This window comes from Perca flavescens, chromosome 21 (assembly GCF_004354835.1).
Source record: "Perca flavescens isolate YP-PL-M2 chromosome 21, PFLA_1.0, whole genome shotgun sequence".
Classification (NCBI taxonomy): Eukaryota; Metazoa; Chordata; class Actinopteri; order Perciformes; family Percidae; genus Perca; species Perca flavescens.
Window position 1 is genome coordinate 1,572,657 of NC_041351.1, and position 24,671 is coordinate 1,597,327.

The following is a 24,671-nucleotide window of genomic DNA, read 5'->3' on the forward strand; positions in this document are numbered from 1 at the left end:
TGGTTGAGTCCCGCCTTGTCCATAGGTGGGCTGTCCTCCTGGTTGAGTCCCACCTTGTCCATAGGTGGGCTGTCCTCCTAGTTGAGTCCTTGTCCTCCTGGTTGAGTCCCTTGTCCATAGGAGGGCTGTCCCCTGGTTGAGGCCTTGTCCTCCTGGTTGAGTCCCACCTTGTCCATAGGTGGGCTGCCCTCCTGGTTGAGTCCCGCCTTGTCCATAGGTGGGCTGTCCTCCTGGTTGAGTCCCCCTTGTCCATAGGTGGGCTGTCCTCCTGGTTGAGTCCCGCCTTGTCCTCCTGGTTGAGTCCCGCCTTGTCCATAGGTGGGCTGTCCTCCTGGTTGAGTCCCCCTTGTCCTCCTGGTTGAGTCCTTGTCCATAGGTGGGCTGTCCTCCTGGTTGAGTCCCGCCTTGTCCTCCTGGTTGAGTCCCGCCTTGTCCATAGGTGGGCTGTCCCATGGTTGAGGGCTGTCCTCCTGGTTGAGTCCCGGTGTCCTCCTGGTTGAGTCCCGCCTTGTCCATAGGAGGGCTGTCCTCCTGGTTGAGTCCCCCTTGTCCTCCTTTGAGTCCCACCTTGTCCATAGGTGGGCTGCCCACCTGGTTGAGTCCCGCCTTGTCCATAGGTGGGCTGTCCTCCTGGTTGAGTCCCGCCTTGTCCATAGGTGGGCTGTCCTCCTGGTTGAGTCCCGCCTTGTCCTCCTGGTTGAGTCCCGCCTTGTCCATAGGTGGGCTGTCCTCCTGGTTGAGTCCCGCCTTGTCCTCCTGGTTGAGTCCCGCCTTGTCCATAGGTGGGCTGTCCTCCTGGTTGAGTCCCGCCTTGTCCTCCTGGTTGAGTCCCGCCTTGTCCATAGGTGGGCTGTCCTCCTGGTTGAGTCCCGCCTTGTCCTCCTGGTTGAGTCCCGCCTTGTCCTCCTGGTTGAGTCCCGCCTTGTCCATAGGTGGGCTGTCCTCCTGGTTGAGTCCCGCCTTGTCCTCCTGGTTGAGTCCCGCCTTGTCCTCCTGGTTGAGTCCCGCCTTGTCCGCCTGGTTGAGTCCCGCCTTGTCCGCCTGGTTGAGTCCCGCCTTGTCCTCCTGGTTGAGTCCCGCCTTGTCCTCCTGGTTGAGTCCCGCCTTGCCCTCCTGGTTGAGTCCCGCCTTGTCCGCCTGGTTGAGTCCCGCCTTGTCCATAGGTGGGCTGTCCTCCTGGTTGAGTCCCGCCTTGTCCTCCTGGTTGAGTCCCGCCTTGTCCTCCTGGTTGAGTCCCGCCTTGTCCATAGGTGGGCTGTCCTCCTCCAGGCACAGTCCCTGGTTGAGTCCCGCCTCCTCCAGGCACAGTCACTGGTTGAGTCCCGCCTGGTCCATGGGTGGGCTGTCCTCCTGCAGGCACCGTCACTGGTTGTGTCCCATGTGGTACATGGTACAAGGCAGAGGCTGGTACGTTTAATGGGATGTATGTACTGCGGGAAAATACTTGTTGTACACGCGTGTAGCTATTTTTGGAGCGGGTGATGTAAGTTGGAGGCGGAAGCTGATCTCCGGGCATCTCACTCGCTGAAACAATTTGAGGAAAGCCAAACTCTGGGAATGAGACATAAGTTCCCCATTCAGGCTGCCTGTTTTCGCTTACTTGATCTGAAATGAAAGAACGACGAGATTAGTTAGAGGAGTTAATTAGTTAATTAGAGGAGTTGGGTAAAAATTAGTGCTGTCAGTTAAACGCGTTATAAACAGTGTTAACTCATTTCAATGGCGTCATTTTTTTATCGTGAGATTAAAGTTCTTTTTGTCCTAGAAAACTTTGTAGTTTTTTTCACATGCTGTTGCAAATACTATAACACCACACCAGATCTAGCTAGACCGGAAACAAAACAACAGGCACGCTGCACACACTTGTTTGGGCTGGTGAGCTGGCCAAAGAGTAGCAGGCTAACGTTACGTTTTGTGCGGATGGCGAATGAGAGACGCCGAAATGGATGCCAATAACAATCTGGATGGAAAGTTTACTTTTAAAAAGTTGCGAAATGGTTCCATTGACAAGACCAAAGTGATGTGTGTGTTTTGTCGTGAACTGAGCTATCATCACAGCATGTCAAGTCTGAAATACCACTTGATGGCCAGGCACACAGCTGATGGCCAAGCACACAGCTGATGCCAATTCTCCGCCCCCTTGTCAAAGCCAGGTGACAATGGATGACTTCAGACAGAAGCAAGTCGATCCATTTTTCCATGTTAAGAGTATTAAATTGAGAAAAAAATAATGGGACAAAAAAAAATCAAGGCACATTTAGAATAGATAAAGATGTGCAATTAATTGCAAGTTAACTATGACATTAATGCGATTAATCATGATTAAATACACATACAAAGTTAAAAGTAAAGAAATACAACTTAGTAGCAATACAGCCAATCAGAATCAGTGTGGAATTATATGGCCTCAATGCCTTGAAGGCAAATACTGAGCCTTTTGATAGTGAGACATATTTTGATTTGTAAAATACTGGCTGTACACAGGAGAGCTTAGCATAAAAATATTTTTGGGAGACTTACCACCACCAGGCATAGGGGGCATGCTGAAACCAGGGTTGAAGTTTGGAGGATGGGTAGGTGGAGAAGCATGGAAATGCAGATTGCCTTGGGTCTCTTGGTCAAGATAAAGCCAGCCGGTGGAAGTATAGCTCACTTGACCTAAAACAGAAGACAGATATGATTTGTGCAGGAGGGGTCGAGTGCTGGGCTACAAACTCCAATTCCACTGAAGTTGGGATGTTGTGTAAAAGGTAAATAAAAACAGAATACAATGATTTGCAAATCCTTTTCAACCTATATTCAATTGAATATACAAAGACAAGATATTTAATGTTCAAACTGATAAACTATTGGTTTTTGCAAATATTTACTCATTTTGATTTTGATAAAAAAAAAGCTGGGACAGGGGCAACAAAAGACTGAGAAAGTTGAGGAATGCTCAAAAGGTTAATTGGTCAAGTTTGTGTATAAAAGGAGCATCCCTAAAAGGCTCAGTCGTTCACAAGCAAGGATGGGGTGAGGTTCACCACTTTGTGAACAACAGAAAATCCACCTTATAAGACAAACATCATCCGATATACATGAAACTTATGTGTGGTCTGCATGTGATACTGAGCCGCCCTCTCAATCAGGCCACGCCGCCTTTCATAGCATTTCAACCGTTTAAGGTAGAGTGTTGTGTGAGGTGTCATTGAACTTCATTCGATAATAGCTCGCAGCAACATATGGAAAAAAAAAATTATGAACTAGTTCATTTTTGGAACTGTGAACTTTTGAAGTATGAATTATGATCTAAACCAGGGATCACCAACCTTTTTGAAACTGAGAGCTACTTCATCGGTATTGAGTCATACGAAGGGCTACCAGTTTGATACACTCTTCTGAAATAACAAATGTGCTCAGTTTGCCTTTAGTTATATATGATTATATATATGATATTAATGATTAATGATACTCGTCTATGTGAAAACACTGATCATGTTAATTTCTCACAATAATTATCAACAATGACTTAACAAGGTGGGAAACAGATAATTTCAATATTCAATTTTCATTTTTAGAACAGACCTGAGGGCTACTCATGTGGTCCTTGGGGGCTACCTGGTGCCCGCGGACACCATGATGGTGACCCCTGATCTAAACTATGAACTGGTTCATTTTAAAATTTGTGAACTGAACTTTGAAATAGTTCATGCAGAAAGTGAACTTTCCCAACACTGGCTACAGCTAACTAGTGGTACGCCTATAATCCGTGCTGAAATAGGCAAGACTACTTCAGTCTTGGTAGATATGTGCAGCATATTAGCCTGTGTAAGCCGTAACCAGTATACTTGTCTCCAGTACCACAAGAGGACAGCATATGTATGCACTGACCAATGTAGTTCCTGGAGCCATGTATTTTGCAAACTTTGGTGAGAATTGGGGTTATAGCCCACCCAAAGGTACCCAGGGTGGTCTGAAGGGCTGATTCTCAATCACCCACTTAATTACACTTCCAAATGTTATAAATTATTATTGGTCTACATTTATCCGTTCCATTGCATCAGTGTTAGATAATACTGCTTTCTTGTCGAATGGGCTGGAGATTGAGCGAGAGGACTGTCTGCCATACTCAATCGGTGCTGTAATTTCAACTCTGATTCCTCTTAACAGAACATGTTATAAGCACAACCTGCTAATACATGACACAACAAGGACTTGGAAACAAATATCAAAGAACTTAAAACTAAGAGCGATCTATCTCTGGTTGCCAATAACAGCGAACCCTTCCTTCCCTCCTTCTTGTCTAGACACGGCCTTTGATACGTGGAAAGAACTGCGTTTGTAACGTAGGGGATTTATATATAGAAGGATCAATAGCATCTTTTCATCAGCTACAACAAAAATATGGTTTACCCAAACACCATTTATTCAGATTCTTTCAAGTAAGAACACATCTTCCTCCTCTATGATAAGTTGCGCTAGATAAGCTGCCCAACTACTGCCACAGTTAAAGCGGATTGGGAAAAGGAGTTGGATACGAACATACAAAATTACCTATGGGACGAGAGTTAAGCATATATCCACAAGTGCTCCATAAACGCATGTCATTGTCTAATACAGTTTAAAATCCTAAATGGGCTACATTATTCCAAAGAAAGACTTCATAGGATCTTCTCTGAACTCTCCTCTGTGTGAAAAATGTGACACTCATGTTGGTGATTTACTTCATAGTTATGTTCTTTGTTGCAAAATACAAGGTTACTGGAGTAATATTTTTAGTTTCATGTATAAAGTGTTTAAATATTCAAATTGTCCCAGATCCAGTTTTAGTAATGTTAGGGATATCCAATGAAGCAAAGAGAATGACACTGGCACAACAGCGCTTCTTGAATATGGAATTCTCACTGCAAAGAAGTGTATCCTCTTATTCTGGAAAAAGAAAGAGGGACCAACACTGAGGATATGGCTTTCAGAACATTTGGCAACCTTTGGAATATTATTTTACAGGACAAGCAGTATCCTGATCGCCGTCCAGGTGGGTTATTGTGGGTAGGGATTAGGGGTAATTTGTTAGTTTTTTGTTTTTATTTAGTTTTTTATTTATTTATTTAGCCTTGTTTCCCTTCCTTATTTTTGTTTGTATACTGTAAAAAAGAAGCACTGTAACAACAATTTTGTAACTTGATTTTTGAATTTAAGCTTCATAATAAAAACATTTGAAACAAGTTGCAATTATTAATTTCAGTGTTGATATCAGGGTAGTGGGAGGAGGGAGGAAATTTACTTTGTCAAAACTACATTGTGTATTGTTTCCATACGTTGATATGTCAAGAAAACAATAAAACCAAAGAAAATGTGTGGCGCATTATATGAAGTGCAAAATACGACAACGGAGACCCCGGACTGTTGAGCAACTGAAGTCGTACATCAAGCAGGAATGGGAAAGAGTTCCACCTACAAACCTCCACCAATAGTGTCCTCCGCTCCCAAATGCTTATTGGGTGTTGTTAAAAGGAAAGGTGATGTAAGACTGTAGTAAACATACCACTGCCTCAGATTTTTTGGGATGTCTTGCAGGCATTAAATTCAAAATTAATATTTGCAAAAAAACAATAAAGTTTATGAGTTTGAACATTAAACATCTTGTCTTTGTAGTGTATTCAACTGCATATAGGTTGAAAAGGAATTGCAAATCATTGGGTTTTTATTTACGTTTTACACCATCGACCCAACTTCATTGGAATTTGGGGTTTGTATTATTAAAGCCTCTGAACTTATCTTACTGACCTTCGTGTGTCAATGTGGAAAAGAAAAGAAGTAGAACTGAGTAGCAATAAGGCTTGCTAATTACAAATCTCCAACCAAATTGTCATAATGTCTTGAAGGTAAATGCTGAGTCTTTACATAGTAAGACATATTTTGCTTTGACTGTACACAGGAGAGCTAAAAAAATAAGAATGTTGTCACCTAGCATTACCTGTTTCAGAGAGCTTGTTGAGGGTCACTAACCAGTAACCGGTGTCATCTGCAAGACCGAGTGCTTGACCTGAAACTAAAAGACAGATAAGATTAGTCCAACAGGGTTTGAGTGTAAAGATTCAACCTTCTAAACTAATCATGCTTAGCTTCATGAGCCAGTGCAGACAAGTAAAGAAGTAGAACTGAGTAGCAAATAAAGCTGGCCAATCAGAACGTTGTGGAATACGATTATCTCAATGTCTTGAAGGCAAATGCTGAGTCTTTGCATAGTGAGACATATTTTGATTTGTAAAATAAGGCTGTACACAGAAGAGCCTAAGATAAAAAAATTGTTGGGAGACTTACCACCATATTGTATGCTGGCAGGTGTAGAGCCGCTACCCGGTACTGTGGTTGGAGGAAGGGCGGGTGGAGAAGGCTGCATCTGCGGATTTCCTCGGGAGTCTTGGTCAATAAAAAGCCAGCCGGTGGCAGAAGTGCTCACTTGACCTAAAACAGAAGACAAATATGATTTGTGCATACAGGGGTCGAGTGCTGGGCTACAAACTCCATTTCCACTGAAGTTGGGACATTGTGTAAAACGTAAATAAAAACAGAATAATATGATTTGCAAATCCTTTTTAACCTATATTCAATTGAATACACTACAAACACAAGATATTTAAAAAACGCTTAAATTCCATGCTTTTTGGTCTTGATGTCATACCCAAATTAAAAGTGGTCCAGCTCCCATATACTTTGAAACTCTGGGATGTGCCTGACATCATTGGAAAGGAAACACTCATTTTTTTGTTACAAGTGTCAGGGTGATTCTAGGCCTTACAGACAGAGTTACAGAGGCTAGAATGGATTTTTTTTTTTTATTTCCATCCAAGTCATACATCTGTAAAATTATTAAAATAAAATACTGTAAACACATCTGGTAAGATACAGATACACCCAGGCCATAGCAACATGTCTCAGCTTACTACAGAAAAAAATCCAGATGCCAAAAGACTCTTTCTACAGAAATGTCTGTCCGTTTTTTCTTATTTGTGCTAAGAAAAAAGCCAATAAAAGTACATAATAAAACACTTCTCAAATACACAAACACACCCAGATCAATCACACGCATACTTGAAATAACTATATACATAAATATATAGAAATAAGTCATTACAAATTATTATCATTATACTCGGCTGATAGGCCCCGTTTTTGCTTTGATAAAGCTCCTGCCAACACAGGGTTAAAATGTCAGGGTCAAAATGCACATCAATCGAATTGGCTGCTCATTGGCTAAAAAGGTAGATGGGTCTTGTAGCATTTAAATCTAACTGGTCCGAGTAAATGTCGATCGTCGACACTTGGGGCTGACATGGTGTCAGACCCAACCTCGGCTGTCGTTGGGCATATCAGAGGCAAACCTAAACGGATTGGCTCATATGATGTGTCTATGGAAAGCGTAGACCCTAGGGAATACAGTGACGCCCACATCGAGCATGTAGGAAGCTGGGGAGAAAAGTGAGCCGCGATTGAAGTGTGGAAATGAAATACTGCTTCGCGTTTTTCTGTTGTGATTTGGCCAGAAACTTCAACATCGAGAGGCGAACGGATTGTTTTGGAATATAACTGCTTGGATATTACATTTCCTTGGACTCTTGAAGATTTATGAAAATCAAGTTTTGGGCAAAATACCACTTTGTTGCTGAAAGGATGAAAACAGCTATGGATGCACTCTCAACTCTAAACACCAGCTGCGCAGTTTACGGCTGAATTGTTTTATTTTCTCTTACTTTGTAACAGTTGTGTAACTGCTATAAATCATCTTATGCTTTGTATGTGGGCTTAAATTAATTACTAGAGGCTAAGCTTTCAATTGGTGTGTCACATGGCTGTATATTTTGAAGATTTAATGCTTTAAAGCTATAAAAACGCTAATGAGTGGAGGTTATATCGAGGTTACAGCGACGCCACAGTCACAAAGTGTACTGTCTGCGGTACAGTGATCCTTAAGAAGTTGTTCAAACTGATAAACTATTGTTCATTTTGAATTTGATGAAAAAAAGCTGGGACAGGGGCAACAAAAGACTGGGGAAAGTTGAGGAATGCTCAAAGGTCATGATTGGGTATAAAAGGCTCAGTCGTTCACAAGCAAGGGTGGGCCAGCATCTGTGACAGTATGGGGGTGTGTTAGTTTCCATGGCATGGGTAACTTGCACAGTTGTGAAGGCACCATTAATACCAAAAGGTACATACAGGTTTTGGAGCCACATATGCTGCCAACCAAGCAAAGTCTTTGTTAGGGACGTTCCTGCTTATTTCAGCAAGACAACGCCAAGCCACATTCTGTATGTGTTACAACAGCGTGGCTTCGTAGTAAAAGAGTGCAGGTACTGGACTGGTCTGTCTGCAGTCCAGACCTGTCTCCCACTGACAATGTTTGTCACATTATATGAAGTAAATACGACAACGGAGACCCCGGACTGTTGAGCAACTGAAGTCGTACATCAAGCACGAATGGGAAAGAGTTCCATCTACAAAGCTTCACCAATAGTGTCCTCCGTTCCCAAATGCTTATTGGGTGTTGTTTAAAAGGAAAGGTGATGTAACACTGTAGTAAACATCAGTAGTAAACATGCCACTGCCCCAGATTTTTTGGGACGTGTTGCAGACATCAAATTCAAAATGAGTGAATGTTTTAAAAAAAAAGTTTGAACATTAAATATCTTGTCTTTGTAGTGTATTCAACTGAATAGGAATTGCAAACCTTTGTGTTTTTATTTACGTTTTACACAAGAACCAAACTTCATTGGAATTGTGGTTTGTATTATTTAAGCTTCTGAACTTATCTTGCTGACCTTCATGTGTAGACAAGAAAAGAAGTAGAGCTGAGTATCAGTTAGGCTGGCTAATCACCAAATTGTCACAATGTCTTGAAGGTAAATGCTGAGTATTTACAGAGTAAGACATATTTTGCTTTGACTGTACACAGGAGAGCTAAGAAAATAACAGTGTTGGATATCTAGCACTACCTGGTCCAGTGAACGTTTTGAGGGCCATTAACCAGTAACCGGTGTCAGCTGTGGGACCGAGTCCTTGACCTGAAAACAAAGACAGATAAGATTAGTCCAGAATGGTTCCAGTGTAAAGATACAATTCAACCTTCTAAACTAATCATGCTTAGCTTCATGAGTCACTGCACACAAGTAAAGAAATAGAACTGAGTAGCAAATACAGCTTGCCAATCAGAACGTTGTGGAATACGATTGTCTTTGGAGAGTCTTTGGATAGTGAGACATATTTGGATTTGTAAAATAAGGCTGGACACAGGAGAGCTTATGATAAAAAGTGTCATGCCTGCTCCTGTGTCAAGTTCTTGTTTTACGTTTGGTTCTCATTGTTGTAGATTCTTTCCATGTCTGGTTTAATTTTGAAGGTTTCTGTTAGTGTTCTTATTCACTTCCTGTTTGTCTTTTTCCCTCCTTTGTGATTACATGTCCCCGCCCTAATGTGCTGCACCTGTGTCTCATTGTCTTACCTGTTTTGTGTATTTAAGGTCAGTCTTTCCCTTAACCCAGTGCGAGATCGTCTGCTTCCTTTGTGTTCAGCCTTCATTTGGTTTCCTAGTGTCCTGTTTTCTATTTTGTTGTTTCCCTGGATTTTGACCATTGCCTGTTTTTCGGATTACCCTGTTTGCCTGCCGATTTTGACACCTTTGCTTGTGAGTTTATTGAGTCTCCAATAAACTGTTTTTTAGCATTTTACGTACCCGAGTTGTGCATCTGTGTGTCCATACATCTGTGTGAGTGATAAAAAGATTGTTGGGAGACTTACCACCACCAGGCGTAGGGGGCATGTTGGCAGGTGTAGAGCCGCCAACCGGATTGAAGGTTGGAGGATGGGCAGGTGGAGAAGCCTGGAACTGCAGATTGCCTTGGGTCTTTTGGTTAATAAAAAGCCAGCCAGTGGCAGTAGCGCTCACTTGACCTAAAACAGAAGACAGATATGACTGTCATTATTCAACTATGACAAGGTATATATATATATATATATATATATATATATATATATATATATATATGTGTGTGTGTGTGTGTGTTTGTTTTGCATTCTATCGCCCCTTTAAGTATAGTGCTTAAAGAGCACTTCAACTTCTACTCAAGTCACTTTTTTGATAGACTACTTGTACTTTTACTCAAGTCTGGGTCTCCAGTACTTTATACATGTCTGACTAGAACCAGACTTTATAAGATTAAGCCTGGCATTGACCCTATATGTGGTAGATGTAGACCGGCTCCGGCTACATTGATGCACATGTTCTGGCTCTGCCCCAATTTACTTACTTTTTGGAAATCCATATCCAACACTATGTCTAAAGCCTTTAACACAAACACAACAATTTACCCCTCTCCATTTGTCGCATTTTTTGGCCTTCCTCCTAGAGACGTTCCTCTCTCTAAACATCAGAAAGATGCGCTGGCTTTTGCCACTTTAATTGCCAAAAGGCTGATTCTTACAGCCTGGAAATCCCCAAAGCCACCGTCCTTTATACATTGGATCAGAGACTTAATGAATTGCCTACATCTGGAGAAAATTTCTCTCCTAGTGACTCCTCAAACCTAACTTGCTCCTTGCTCCCGTAAACTCAACTCAACCCAATCCCATACACAACTCCAGAGATACCCCCCTTCCCCTTTTCTTTTATTATGATTATTATTTCATTGTATTTTTATTTTATGTGTTTATGTGTGTGTCTGTATATCTAAGTATTTCTGTCTTTTTCAAGTTGCAATTATTAATTTCAGTGTTGCTATCTGGGTAGTGGGAGGAGGGAGGGAATATACTTTGTCAAATCTACATTGTGTACTGTTTCCATAAGTTGATATGATATGCAAAAAAAAAAAAACTATAAAAACAAAGTTTGGAGAAAAAATGTGGCGCATACATGGGTTTCTCGGCAATGTCATCACTGCTTGCGCACGCAACCGGGGGGCAAAAAGAAGGCGCGTTTTGTGTAGCTAGCTAGCTAGTAGCGGCATAGCGTAAGTCAAAATGCCAAGGAGTTGTTGCGTAGTTAATTGTACAAACAGAGCCAGTGATGGGTGCCTGATGTTTAACATACCTAGGGGGAAGCATGCTTTTGCCAAAAACTGGCGGAGGTTATGGCTTCAAGCCATAAGAGGGGCAGATTGGGGTCATGTGCAAGAGTCAGGCTCCCATTGGATCAATCAGAAAGGTTACAGCTTGGTGTTGTTCAGCTCAGTGATATCTACCTGTCAGGGCTGTGGTACTCGAGTCCGGACCATAGACAGTTAAAGGTCCGGACTCGAGACAAGTTTAGACAGCTAGCTAAAGCTACGCCAATGTTTTGCTAACGTTAGCGCAACAGCGTTAGCCTAGCCTACTAGGTAAATATTACGACTGCCTTCGGAGTTTACTATATCGATATAGTAAACTCCGAAGGTAGTCGTCTGCGTCCACGTTGCCAACATAGGACCTGTGGAGTTAGTGCTCATTTTGTACATAACTTTACTGAATGAAATGTTAAGCTTCGCTCCTCTGAGATGGGTGGGTTTTTGTTACGTTACATACAAAGCTAACTGGCTATAGTTAGCCTACATTAGCTAGCGGACATTAGCTAACGTTGCCGAGACAGTGGCAGTAGAGCTTCGGCGAGCTAACCAAGACAGTGTTGTCGCCCTCTCGCCCACAATCAACCTCTGCTGCTAAAAACAATCAACCTGCAGTGATGTTTTGAAACTAACATATCGTACCTTTTCCCAGAAATCCTGGCCATTATTTTAAGGCATAAACCAACCATAAGGGTACACTCAGGAGTAACCCTGCTGCTAACACGGGCTATTACATTAGCCTAAAATGATGATTATAGCCATACAATATATATCACAGTAACACTGCAAAATTAAAGACCGACAAACAGATCCAACTAAAATCATGTTTTATTGCGTCAGCAGTTATATACAAACAATAAGGAAAGCTTAAAGGAATACGCCACCGGAATGCATGTCGAAAGTCTAGCCGCGATGTTTCCCCATTGGAATGAATGGCAAACAGAGCTATAGCTAACTTCTCATAACGAGAGCTCTCCAGCTCACAAAAAATGATTAAATTGTAATCGGTCAAAAACGTTAGCTTTGTAAGACCATAGAGTATTTGTTATATAAATGCCATGACGAAATGAAGGGACTAAGACAATGTGCACTGAGACAAAAATGCGTTTGCATTATCGGACCAGCTCACCAATCTGTCTTTCTGCCCCTGGTATGCGCACGCACCCTGTAAGGTTTGTAAACAGGAAACCCGTCTATATGAAGCGCAAAATACGACAACGGAGACCCCGGACTGTTGAGCAACTGAAGTCGTACATCAAGCAGGAATGGGAAAGAGTTCCACCTACAAAGCTTCACCAATAGTGTCCTCCGTTCCCGAACGCTTATTGTGTGTTGTTAAAAGGAAAGGTGATGTAACACTGTAGTAAACATACCACTGCCCCAGATTTTTTGGGATGTCTTGTAGGCATTAAATTCAAAATGAATATTTGCAAAAAACAATAAAGTTTATCAGTTTGAATATAAAATATGTTGTCTTTGTAGTGTATTCAATTGATTATAGGTTGAAAAGGAATTGCAAATCATTGTTTTTATTTACGTTTTACCCAACGACCCAACTTCATTGGAATTTGGGGTTTGTATTATTCAAGCCTCTGAACTTATCTTGCTGACCTTCATGTGTCAGTGTAGACAAGAAAAAAGAAGTAGAACTTAGTAGCAGTAAGGCTGGCTAATCACAAATCTCCAACCAAATTGTCATAATGTCTTGAAGGCAAATGCTGAGTCTTTACATAGTAAGACATATTTTGCTTTAACTGTACACAATAGAGCTAAGAAAATAAGAATGTTGTCACCTAGCATTACCTGTTTCAGAAAGCTTGTTGAAGGTCGCTAACCAGTAACCGGTGTCATCTGTGAGACTGAGTACTTGACCTGAAACCAAAGACAGATAAGATTAGTCCAAGAGGGTTTGAGTCGAAATATACAATTCAACCTTCTAAACTAATCATGCTTAACTTCATGAGCCAGTGCAGACAAGTAAAGAAGTAGAACTGAGTAGAAAAAAGCTTGCCAATTAAAAAGTTGTGGAATACGATTGTCTCAATGTCTTGAGATTTTGGATAGTGAGACATATTTTGATTTGTAAAATAAAACTGTACACAGGAGAGCTTACGATAAAAAGATTGTTGGGAGACTTACCACCACCAGGCGTAGGGGGCATGTTGGCAGGTGTAGAGCCGGTACCCGTGTTGGAGGTTGGAGGAAGGGCAGGTGGAGAAGCTTCTCGGTAAAGATAAAGCCAGCCGCTGGCAGTAGCGCTCACTTGACCTAAAACAGAAGACAGATATGATTTGTGCTGGAGGGGTCGAGTGCTGGGCTACAAACCCCAATTCCACTGAAGTTGGGACGTTGTGTAAAAGGTATATAAAAACAGAATACAATGATTTGCAAATCCTTTTTAACCTATATTCAATTGAATACACTACAAAGACAAGATATTAAATATTCAAACTGATAAACTATTGTTTTTTGCAAATATTTACTCATTTTGAATTTGATTAAAAAAAAAAGCTGGGACAGGGGCAACAAAAGACTGGGAAAATTGAGGAATGCCTAAAAGGTTAATTGGTCACGATTGGGTAATTTTTTTTAGATGTAATAGCAAATTCTGTACAGAAACTGAATATTTTATGTTTGTCTATTTTCCCACTTTTAACAGCTGAGTAAATAAAGAAACTGAAAAGGGAAAATCTATAAATTCTTATCTTTATTAACCAAGCAAAACATCTTTTGCATAAACATACCCTTATCGTCTTTGTTCCTCTACAGCAAATTATAATATATTGCACTTTCAGGGAGACTTGGGTCTAACACATTCAGCCAATTGGAACAGAAGAACACACCAGAACAGGCCTGTTTAGTAAGAAGGATTTGATGGCTGCATTCCTACACTTATAAAATGCAATTCAATGTGGAAGTAATCCAAGTATTCAGAATACATTACTCAGATTGAGTAATGTAACAGAATATGCTACAAATTACATATTTAACATAATATGTTTTGAAAGTATCCTTCCCAAGACTGCCCATGGCATGGGTAACTTGTAAAGCTGTGAAGGCACCATTAATACCAAAAGGTACATACAGGTTTTTGAGCAACATATGCTACATGCCATCCAAGCAAAGTCTTTCTTAGGGATGTCACTGCTTATTTCAGCAAGACAATGCAAAGCCACATTCTGTATGTGTTACAACAGTGTGGCTTCGTAGTAAAAGAGTGCAGGTACTAGACTGGTCTGTCTGCAGTCCAGACCTGTCTCCCATTGAAAATGTTTGCCGCATTATATAAAGCGCAAAATAGGAGACCCTGGACTGTTGAGCAACTGAAGTCGTACATCAAACAAGAATGGGAAAGAGTTCCACCTACAAAGCTTCAACCATAGTGTCCTCCGTTCCTAAATGCATATTGGGTGTTGTTAAAAGGAAAGGTGATGTAACACAGTAGTAAACATCAGTAGTAAACATGCCACTGCCCCAGATTTTTTGGGACGTGTTGCAGACATCAAATTCAAAATGAGTGAATGTTTGCAAAAACAAAAACAAAGTTTATCAGTTTGAACATTAAATATCTTGTCTTGGTAGTGTATTCAACTGCATATAGGTTGAAAAGGAATTGCAATTCATTTGTGTTTTTATTTATGTTTTACACAACGAACCAACTTCATTCATTCACAAATCTCCAACCAAATTATTATTGTCATAATGTCTTGAAGGCAAATGCTGAGTCTTTACATAGGAAGACATATTTTGCTTTGAGGAGAGCTAAGAAAATAAGAATGTTGGACATGTAGCACTACCTGGTCCAGGGAGCTTTTTGATTCCAACTGACCAGTAACCGGTGTCACCTGTGGAACAGGATACTTGACCTGAAACCAAAGACAGATACGATTAGTCCAAGAGGGTTTGATTGTTAAGATAAAATCCGTCCGCCTGCCCTAACCCACACTCACCTCTGCAGTAAATGTCATCTTTTGTGTTATCTAGGCAATAGAGAGTTTCAATAACGACTGATAAATTGGAAATATTTTTTAACAATGTATTTGAAGACATTTTATTTCTACAACTTTTTTAAAAGTGCATTTCAGAAAATAATCTAGTTGCACCATAGCCTGCTGTGCATTAAGTGATTGCTCTGCTGATACAGTAGATCTGACAGACACAGAGCCCCTTTTGGGTCTCTGGTCTCTGAATGAGACAAGGTTTAGGGAAGTGGCTGTACGCTGCTCTACATCAGAGGTGGAAAACCGAAACTACGACAGAAATACACAGAGCTCAAACGCGACACATGTCCACAGCAGACCGTGTCCTTTATAAACCTAAAGCTGCATAGCTTTTTACAGTGAAAGTGGACACTAAACGACATCCAGTTTTATATTTGTCAGTCAACTTTTCAAAATACATTCCAGGCTGAAGCCCCGGCAAAATCAGCTGACACAGTGTCTTTCAGTGGGAACAATGAGGCCTCGCTTTTGATGCCACATAGATGTTCGATGCGGGTCTGCACTGCAGAGAGAAATAAAAGCAAGTCGTCCTCCACCTGCAGCCTTGATATGTATTTGTTTTTAATCAGGGTCAGTGTGGAAAACCCACACTCACACAAGTAGGTGGAGGTGAAGGGGATTAGGAATTTCATAGCCTTAGTGGAGATCTGGGGAAACTCGCTCTCCACAGACAACCATAAATGCGTGATTGGCATTTCTCCCAGTCTCTCTCACACAGCGGCAGAGGTGCAGCCTCGGACTGTGACCAGGTGAAACCTAACTTCAACTCAGTATCATATTTCCTACGTTTTTTGCCGGGTCCTGTCTCTTTCCTTAATGCTGACTTCTGTTGACTTGGGACAAGGAAACAACGCATTTTAGAGCTAATACACGCACGCACAATTACTGATATAAATAGAGCTGCATACAGAGTTATTTTTTCTTCGCATGTAGCGCCTCCCCTGCAGCTCTTTAGCGCCCCCCAGGGGAGGCTCGCCTCACCTATTGAAAATCCCTGTTCTAAAATAATCATGCTTAGCTTCATAAGCCAGTGCAGACAAGTAAAGAAGTAGAACTGGGTAACCAATAAAGCTCGCCAATCAGAATGTTGTGGAATACGATTGCCTCAATGCCTTGAAGGCAAATGCTGAGTCTTTGGATAGTGAGACAACTTCACTATGGGCTGTACACAGGAGAGCTAAGCAAATAAAGATTGTTTGGAGACTTACCACCACCTGTTGCAGGATAAGTGACTTGGCCACCAGAGCTGGAGGTTGAGCCGCTTTGAGGAGAGCCATCTTGAGGAGAGCCGCCTTGAGGAGAGCCGGCTTGAGGAGAGCCGGCTTGAGGAGAGCCGGCTTGAGGAACAGGACCTAGGGGAGGGACATGTCTTTTTATTCTTTGTTGATGGGAGGGTCATCCAATTTTTTTAGTCTTGGGGAGATGGTCACCCAACGTTTGTATTCATGAGAATAGAAACATTTCAAATGGCTTGTTTTGTGCATATGTATCCATGTAGCTCTCCAGTCTCGGCCTCTCATCGCTAGCAGATGGGTCCCTCCCAGTTTAGTCAGCCACACAATTTGAGCTGTAGCTTTAAAGACCATGGGATTTCCCAAACTGAATGAATCCCGCTCACACATATAAATACAAAACTGCTTTGCTAGCTCCATGATGTTCTAACTAAGACATCTGCTGAAAAATAATTTTAGTCATTAGCATGATTGCCGTACCGTTTAGTTAAAAAACATCCAAAACACTGTACAAAAACATAGCGGACCAGACGCAAGCTTTTAATTTGAAAAGTCGAAGCTGACAGAAAGCAGCAGACGGGTGGGCATGAGACGGGAGGTCTCCAGGCTGCAGCCACCTGACTCAAATATCCTTTCGGCCCTGGTGATTATTTGTGAAACTGTGCAAACAGCTTTTTCAAGGCATTTGAGATGGAAGGGAGTAGCATGCAATCTCCCAAATTGACACTCATCTGAGAAATGGAGTTTTGGATAATGTTCAGCTTTGGCACCTTTACCTAGGTTAAAATACACAATGACTGAGGAAGCCTAGTGACGAGTCCATAGCAACCGGTGTTGAATTTCTTATTACCCTTTGTTGAATGGTCTCAATGTTTTATTTCATGTGAATACTAGTTTACTAGATGAGTAACTTAGTATTTGAAGTAATGCAGGAAGTGCGCATTTAGTTTCCATGCTTATGTGTTTCCACAACAATGTTGGTGAGTAAATCTACTGAAATGGCCACCACACCATAACAGAGGAGTGTGATGCGTAAGATGAGAATGCAGAGGTTTAGTCACGTATGTCATATCTGCAAAAACAACAATGGGCATCTTTACATCTTTGCCAAGCGCAAACCAGTACAGAAGGCATGAAGAATTTTGTCATTTGTTGGCGAGTCCCTAAGCAGTAGAACCGAGTAGCAATAAAGCGTGCTAATCAGAAATCTGGAATAAAATGGTCTTGCTGAGTCTTTACGTAGTAAGACATCTTTTGCTTTGACTGTACACAGGAGATTTTTGAAAATAAAATTGTGGGAGACTTATCACCTGTTGCAGAAGCGTAGAAGACAGGATAAGGCAGTTGGTTGTTTAAGGTTGCAGGACCAGGAATATACCAAGAGCCTGGAGGAGAAACGGCATAGTTAACAGGTACATTGCCAAGATTTCCGGGGGTAGCTGTTTGACCGCCTCTTTGAACTTGACCTGAAACCAAAGACAGATAAAAATAGTCCAAGAGGGTTTGTGGGTAAAGATACAATTCAACCTTCTAAACTAATCATGCTTACCTTCATTAATCACTGCAGATGTAAAGAAGTGGAACTGATTAGCAAATAAATCTTGCCAATCAGAACGTTGTGAAATACAATTGTCTCAGTGCCTTGAAGGCAAATGCTGAGTCTTTGGATAGTGAGACAACTTCAGTCTGGGCTGTACACAGGAAAGCTAAGCAAATAAAGATTGTTTGTAGACTTACTACCACCGCCTTGAGGAGAGCCGCCTTGAGGAGTTCCGCCTTGAGGAAAGCCGCCTTGAGGAGTTCCGCCTTGAGGAGTTCCGCCTTGAGGAAAGCCGCCTTGAGGAGTTCCGCCTTGAGGAGAGCCGCCTTGAGGAGTTCCGCCTTGAGGAAAGCCGCTTTGAGGAAAGCCGCCTTGAGGAACGCCGCCTTGAGGAGTTCCACCTTGAGGAAAGCCGCCTTGAGGAACGCCGCCTTGAGGAGTTCCGCCTTGAGGAGTTCCACCTTGAGGAGTTCCGCCTTGAGGAACCAGTCCAAACCTGCCAGTGACAGCTGTGTTACTGCCTGGTTGACCTGAAATAGAAGACAAGAGAAGATTTGTGCAGGAGGGGTAGAGTGTAAAGTAAAAATTCAATCTTCTGAACTAAGCATGCTAAGCTTTATACAGTGGGGGAAATAAGTATTTGACCCCTTGCTGATTTTGCAGGTTTGCCCACTTACAAAGAATGCAAAAATCTACAATTGTAATCATATGTACATTCTAACAGTTAAAGACAGAATCCCAAAGAAAATTCCAGAAAATCACATCATATGAATTTATTAAAATTGATAACCATCTGATGAGGAAAAACAAGTATTTGACCCCCTGGACAAACAGCAAGTATTCTGGCTCCTACAAGCCAGTTAGTCTTTCTTTAAGACACAGCCCCAATCCGAACCAATTATCTACATCAAATACACCTGCCTCACCTCGTTACCTGTATAAAAGACACCTGTCAACACCCAAACAACCGGCATCCAACATCACCACCATGGGCAAGACCAAAGAGCTTTCTACGGACATCAGGGACAAGATTGTTGATCTGCACAAGGCTGGGATGGGCTACAAGAGAATCGGAAAGCAACTTGGAGAGAAAAGATCAACTGTCGGTGCAGTTATCAGGAAATGGAAGAAGCACCACACCACCGTCAACCTCCCTCGGTCTGGGCCTCCACACAAGATCTTGCCTCGTGGGGTGTCCCTGATCATGCGAACGGTGAGGAATCATCCCAAAACCACAAGGGGGGAACTGATGAATCAACTGAAGGCAGCTGGGACCACAGTTACAAAAGAAACGGTTGGTAACACACTACGCCGTCATGGATTGAAATCCTGCAGCGCACGCAAGGTCCCCCTGCTCAAGAAGAAACATGTACAGGCCCGCATGAAGTTCGCCATTCACCACCTGGACGACTCAGAAGAGGCCTGGAAGAAGGTGATGTACTAAAATAGAACTTTTTGGCCTCAACTCAACTCGTCGTGTTTGGAGGGCAAAGAACACCGAGTACAACCCAAAGAACACCATCCCCACCGTCAAGCATGGTGGTGGCAACATCATGCTTTGGGGGTGCTTTTCAACCAAGGGGACGGGACAACTCCATCGTATTGAGGGGAGGATGGACGGGGCCATGTTTCGTGGAATTCTGGACCGACTATAAAAACCGTTTGACATCTGTGCTGGCCAATAATGGCTTTTCTACAAAATATTAACATGCTGTTTGTCCAGGGGGTCAAATACTTGTTTTTCCTCATCAGATGGTTATCAATTTTAATAAATTCATATGATGTGATTTTCTGGAATTTTCTTTGGGATTCCGTCTTTCACTGTTAGAATGTACATATGATTAAAATTGTAGATTTTTGCATTCTTTGTAAGTGGGCAAACCTGCAAAATCAGCAAGGGGTCAAATACTTATTTCCCCCACTGTAAGTCAGTGTAGACAAGTAAAGAAGTAGACCCAAGTAGCAATAAAGTTTGCTAATCAGAAATCTGGAATAAAATGGTCTTAATGCCTTAAAGGCAGTTGCTGAGTCTTTACATAGGAAGACATCTTTTGCTTTGACTGTACATAGGAGAGTATCGAAAATGAAATTGTGGGAGACTTACCACCACCTGTTGTAGGATATGTGCCTTGGCCACCAGAGTTTGAGGATTCAGGAGCGGCAAAATACCAGTAACCACCAATGTCAGCTGTTGGACCTTTTACTTGAGATTGACCTGACACCAAAGACAAATAAGAATAGTCCAAGAGGGTTCGAGTGTTAAAATACAATTCAACCGGTGGTCCAGATAGCTCAGTTGGTAGAGTGGGCACCCATATATAGAGATTTACTCCTCGACGCAGCGTGCCCATGTTCAACTCTGCCCTGAGGCCCTTTGTTGCATGTCCTTCCCCCCTCTCTCTCCCCTTTCATGTCTTCAGCTTTCCTGCCAATTAAAGGCCTAAAATGCCCCAAAAGAATCTTAATTTAGAAATACAATATACAAACCTAAACTAATCATGCTTAGTTTCATGAACACAAGTACAGAAGTAGAACTGAGTAGCAAATAAAGCTTGCCAATCAGAATGTTGTGGAATACGATTGTCTACATACACTGTAAGAAATGTATTGGTAGTTTAACTTGGAAATGCAAGTTCACCTGCTGCCTTTTTTAAGGCTGACATGATGACATGTCATAGTAAAAAGCACAGGTGTGTTCAAAACCATTAATGATGGCTGCATTCAACTTAGGAGAGGTCCTGGTATTAAACCATTAATGATGGCTGCATTCCACTTAGGAGAGACCCTGGTATTAAACTATTACTGATGGCTGCATTCCACTTAGGAGAGACCCTGGTATTAAACTATTACTGATGGCTGCATTCCACTTAGGAGAGACCCTGGTATTAAACCATTAATGATGGCTGCATTCCACTTAGGAGAGACCCTGGTATTAAACTATTACTGATGGCTGCATTCCACTTAGGAGAGACCCTGGTATTAAACTATTACTGATGGCTACATTCCACTTAGGAGAGACCCTGGTATTAAACCATTAATGATGGCTGCATTCCACTTAGGAGAGGCAGAGGCCCTGGTATTAAACCATTACTGATGGCTGCATTCCACTTAGGAGAGCCCCTGGTATTAAACCATTACTGATGGCTGCATTCCACTTAGGAGAGCCCCTGGTATTAAACCATTAATGATGGCTGCATTCCACTTAGGAGAGACCCTGGTATTGTGCATGCTGACTCACTGAAATAGCTTACTGGGACACTTGATGGAATTGAGCCATCGTTAAGGTTATCAATTTCAGCTGTGCTTTTCCTACTATGACAAGTCAACATGTCTGCTGTGGAAAAGGTCCATCGATGTTCACTCAACTTGAAAGACTGCCTTTGTTTCAACTTAGAAATTAAAGTTAATGAGGTTGATGTAACTACAGTGTTCTAGTTTTATTAAATTTGTTTTTTTAGTTGATTTAACTTTTTATTACTTGGTTTAATTTCATACTTTAAGTTAAAACAAATAATTAATTTTCTTTAATAATACAAGAAACCTTCCTTGCCTAGTATAACGGACATACTTTTCTGCTTCATTACAACTCACAGTTTCAAGTTAAAACAACATAATCACATTAATAGCAGAGATAGCATGGGTGCAGCCGCCCCAGAGCCCCGTGCAAAACAGGGTCCCCTCTAAAGCCACTGATCTTGCGTCACTTGACTTAAACGAGCTGGTAGTGAAGTGATACGCCGCAGATTAATGTCTGAAGGAAGCCTATTACTGCACAAAGTCTAACACTGTAGTACTCCAACTCTTCTTGTCAAACGTAACGGTCACTTAACTCATGGTTACAAATGTAAACCAGCATTACAATGACAATTACCAGGCAACAAACCACTACATTCTAAGCAGACGCATTTAATAAACGCAATTCATAAAGTTACATTTGTATTTCGAACAAACTGCAATCTTTTCAGCAAATTTTAGCACAACTCTATTTACCACCTTGCATCATGGGAATTGACCAGCCAATGAACCAGTTGCACCTGACTGCAGTACGCAGATCGGGGTTGGGCTAAATGTGGGCGGAGCTAAACGTTTGACTTTTGAAAAGAACTTTTCATTTCAATTTGAGAAGAGTAAAATTCACAATTCACAAGCCGTTGACAGGTACTCCCTCTGCCGGTGGCAATAGTGCTTTCTTGTTTGCCACAACACGTGTTATATTTTAGTAGAAATTTGAATAGGCTACATCCCTTATCTGTGGTGTATAATTCATTTATTGTGTCCATGCTTTAACTTTGCGTGGAAGAAGACAGGTTACTTTAAACTCAAAAGGCCACTCTTTTTTTGTTGCAACACACACATGCTTTTTTTTTCAATTGATAACGTACATACCCAAGTTCAATCAACACATACATATCTGACAAAAAATTAAAATAGTCGACCCAATTAATAAATGCTTTTTCAAAGTTTAACTTTCAAAAACTCAAAGTTGAGTTCAAAATCCACAACTTGTATAAGCTCATTCAGTTAAAAATAAGAAATAAGTGGACATAACTAAATGGGTCTGTAATATTTTACAGTGTAGTAAGACATATTTTGCTTTTACTGTACACAGAAGAGTGTTGAAAATGAAATTGTGGGAGACTTACCATCACCTGTTGTAGGATAAGTACCTTGGCCACCAGAGTTTGGGGTTGCAGGAGCGGCAAAATACCAGTAACTACTGGTGCCAGCTGTTTGACTGCCTCCTTGAGCTGGACCTGTAACTAAAGACACATAAGAATAGTCGAAGAGAGTTTGAGTGTAAAAATACAATTCGTCCTTCTAAACTAATCATGCTTAGCTTCATGAGCCAGTGCACACAAGTAAAGAAGTGGAACTGAGCAGCAAATAAAGCTCGCCAATCAGAACGTTGTGGAATACGATTGCCTCAATGCCTTGAAGGCAAATGCTGAGTCTTTGGATAGTGAGACAACTTCACTCTGGGCTGTACACAGGAGAGCTAAGCAAATAAAGATTGTTTGTAGACTTACCACCACCTGTTGCAGGATAAGTGACTTGGCCACCAGAGCCGGAGGTTGCAGGAGAGCCGCCTTGAGGAATGCCACCTTGAGGAGCGCCGCCTTGAGGAACGCCGCCTTGAGGAACGCCGCCTTGAGGAACGCCGCCTCGAGGAGCACCGCCTTGAGGAACAGTTCCAAGCCCGCCACTGCCTTGTTGACCTGAAACAGAAGACAAGAGAAGATTTGTGCAGGAGGGGTAGAGTGTAAAGTAAAAATTCAAGCTTCTGAACTAAGCATGCTAAGCTTTATAAGTCAGTGTAGACAAGTAAAGAAGTAGACCCAAGTAGCAATAAAGTTTGCTAATCAGAAATCTGGAATAAAATGGTCTTAATGCCTTAAAGGCAGTTGCTGAGTCTTTACATAGTAAGACATCTTTTGCTTTGACTGTACATAGGAGAGTATCGAAAATGAAATTGTGGGAGACTTACCACCACCTGTTGTAGGATAAGTGCCTTGGCCACCAGAGTTTGAGGATTCAGGAGCGGCAAAATACCAGTAACCACCGATGTCAGCTGTTGGACCTTTTACTTGAGATTGACCTGACACCAAAGACAAATAAGAATAGTCCAAGAGGGTTCGAGTGTTAAAATACAATTCAACCGGTGGTCCAGATAGCTCAATTAGTAGAGTGGGCGCCCATATATAGAGATTTACTCCTCGACGCAGCGTGCCCATGTTCAACTCTGCCCTGAGGCCCTTTGTTGCATGTCCTTCCCCCCTCTCTCTCCTCTTTCATGTCTTCAGCTTTCCTGTCAATTAAAGGCCTAAAATGCCCCAAAAAAATAAATCTTAATTTAAAAATACAATATACAAACCTAAACTAATCATGCTTAGCTTCATGAACACAAGTAAAGAATAGAATTGAGTAGCAAATAAAGCTTGCCAATCAGAACGTTGTGGAATACGATCGTCTACATACACTGTAAGAAATGTATTGGTAGTTTAATTTGGAAATACAAGTTCACCTGCTGCCTTTTTTAAGGCAGACATGATGACATGTCATAGTAAAAAGCACCGGTGTGTTTAAAACCATTAATGACGGCTGCATTCCACTTAGGAGAAGTCCTGGTATTAAACCATTAATGATGGCTGCATTCAACTTAGGAGAGGTCCTTGTATTAAACCATTAATGATGGCTGCATTCCACTTAGGAGAGGCCCTGGTATTAATCCATTAATGATGGCTGCATTCCACTTAGGAGAGGTCCTGGTATTGAACCATTAATGATGGCTGTATTCCACTCAGGAGAGGCCCTGGTATTAAACCATTACTGATGGCTGTATTCCACTTAGGAGAGGTCTTGGTATTAAACCATTACTGATGGCTGCATTCCACTTAGCAGAGACCCTGGTATTAAACCAGTAATGATGGCTGCATTCCACTTAGGAGAGGTCCTGGTATTAAACCATTACTGATGGCTGTATTCCACTTAGGAGAGGTCTTGGTATTAAACCATTACTGATGGCTGCATTCCACTTAGGAGAGACCCTGGTATTAAACCATTACTGATGGATGCATTCCACTTAGGAGAGGTCCTGGTATTGTACATGCTGACTCACTGAAATATCTTACTGGGACACTTGATGGAATTGAGCCATCGTTAAGGTTATCAATTTCAGCTGTGCTTTTTCTACTATGACAAGTCAACATGTCTGCTGTGGAAAAGGTCCATCGATGTTCACTCAACTTGAAAGACTGCCTTTGTTTCAACTTAGAAATTAAAGTTAATGAGGTTGATGTAACTACAGTGTTCTAGTTTTATTAAA

At 41.7% G+C, this 24,671-nt stretch overlaps 1 protein-coding gene and 1 long non-coding RNA gene across 2 annotated transcripts; both read right to left on the minus strand.

Annotated features, from left to right (window-relative positions):
* Nucleotides 1-77: 77 nt before the first annotated feature.
* LOC114548517 (endo-1,4-beta-xylanase B-like) lies at nucleotides 78-18,221 on the minus strand. Its single transcript, XM_028568500.1, has 14 exons — nucleotides 18,046-18,221; nucleotides 17,619-17,693; nucleotides 16,285-16,428; nucleotides 14,873-14,941; nucleotides 13,215-13,343; nucleotides 12,879-12,947; nucleotides 9,778-9,930; nucleotides 8,976-9,044; nucleotides 6,307-6,450; nucleotides 5,960-6,034; nucleotides 2,521-2,658; nucleotides 592-1,605; nucleotides 508-554; nucleotides 78-470 (listed from the first exon to the last, which is right to left on the minus strand). Exons 5-14 carry the CDS (start codon nucleotides 13,234-13,236, stop codon nucleotides 78-80), a joined length of 2,124 nt encoding a protein of 707 aa, XP_028424301.1. The 5' UTR covers nucleotides 13,237-13,343; nucleotides 14,873-14,941; nucleotides 16,285-16,428; nucleotides 17,619-17,693; nucleotides 18,046-18,221.
* Nucleotides 18,222-22,966, minus strand: LOC114548310 (uncharacterized). Its single transcript, XR_003691342.1, has 4 exons — nucleotides 22,876-22,966; nucleotides 22,492-22,608; nucleotides 19,953-20,063; nucleotides 18,222-18,378 (listed from the first exon to the last, which is right to left on the minus strand). It is a non-coding gene; the product is annotated as an uncharacterized LOC114548310 (long non-coding RNA).
* Nucleotides 22,967-24,671: the final 1,705 nt, after the last annotated feature.

Coding starts and splice junctions, on each gene's coding strand:
- LOC114548517 (XM_028568500.1), bottom strand. CDS start 13,236: ATGCCCCCTACGCCTGGTGGTG. Junction 6,035..6,306: donor TGCCAGCATACAATATGGTG/GTAAGTCTCCCA, acceptor TCTGTCTTTTAG/TTTCAGGTCAAGCACTCGGT. Junction 1,606..2,520: donor GCCCCCTATGCCTGGTGGTG/GTAAGTCTCCCA, acceptor CTTTCATTTCAG/ATCAAGTAAGCGAAAACAGG.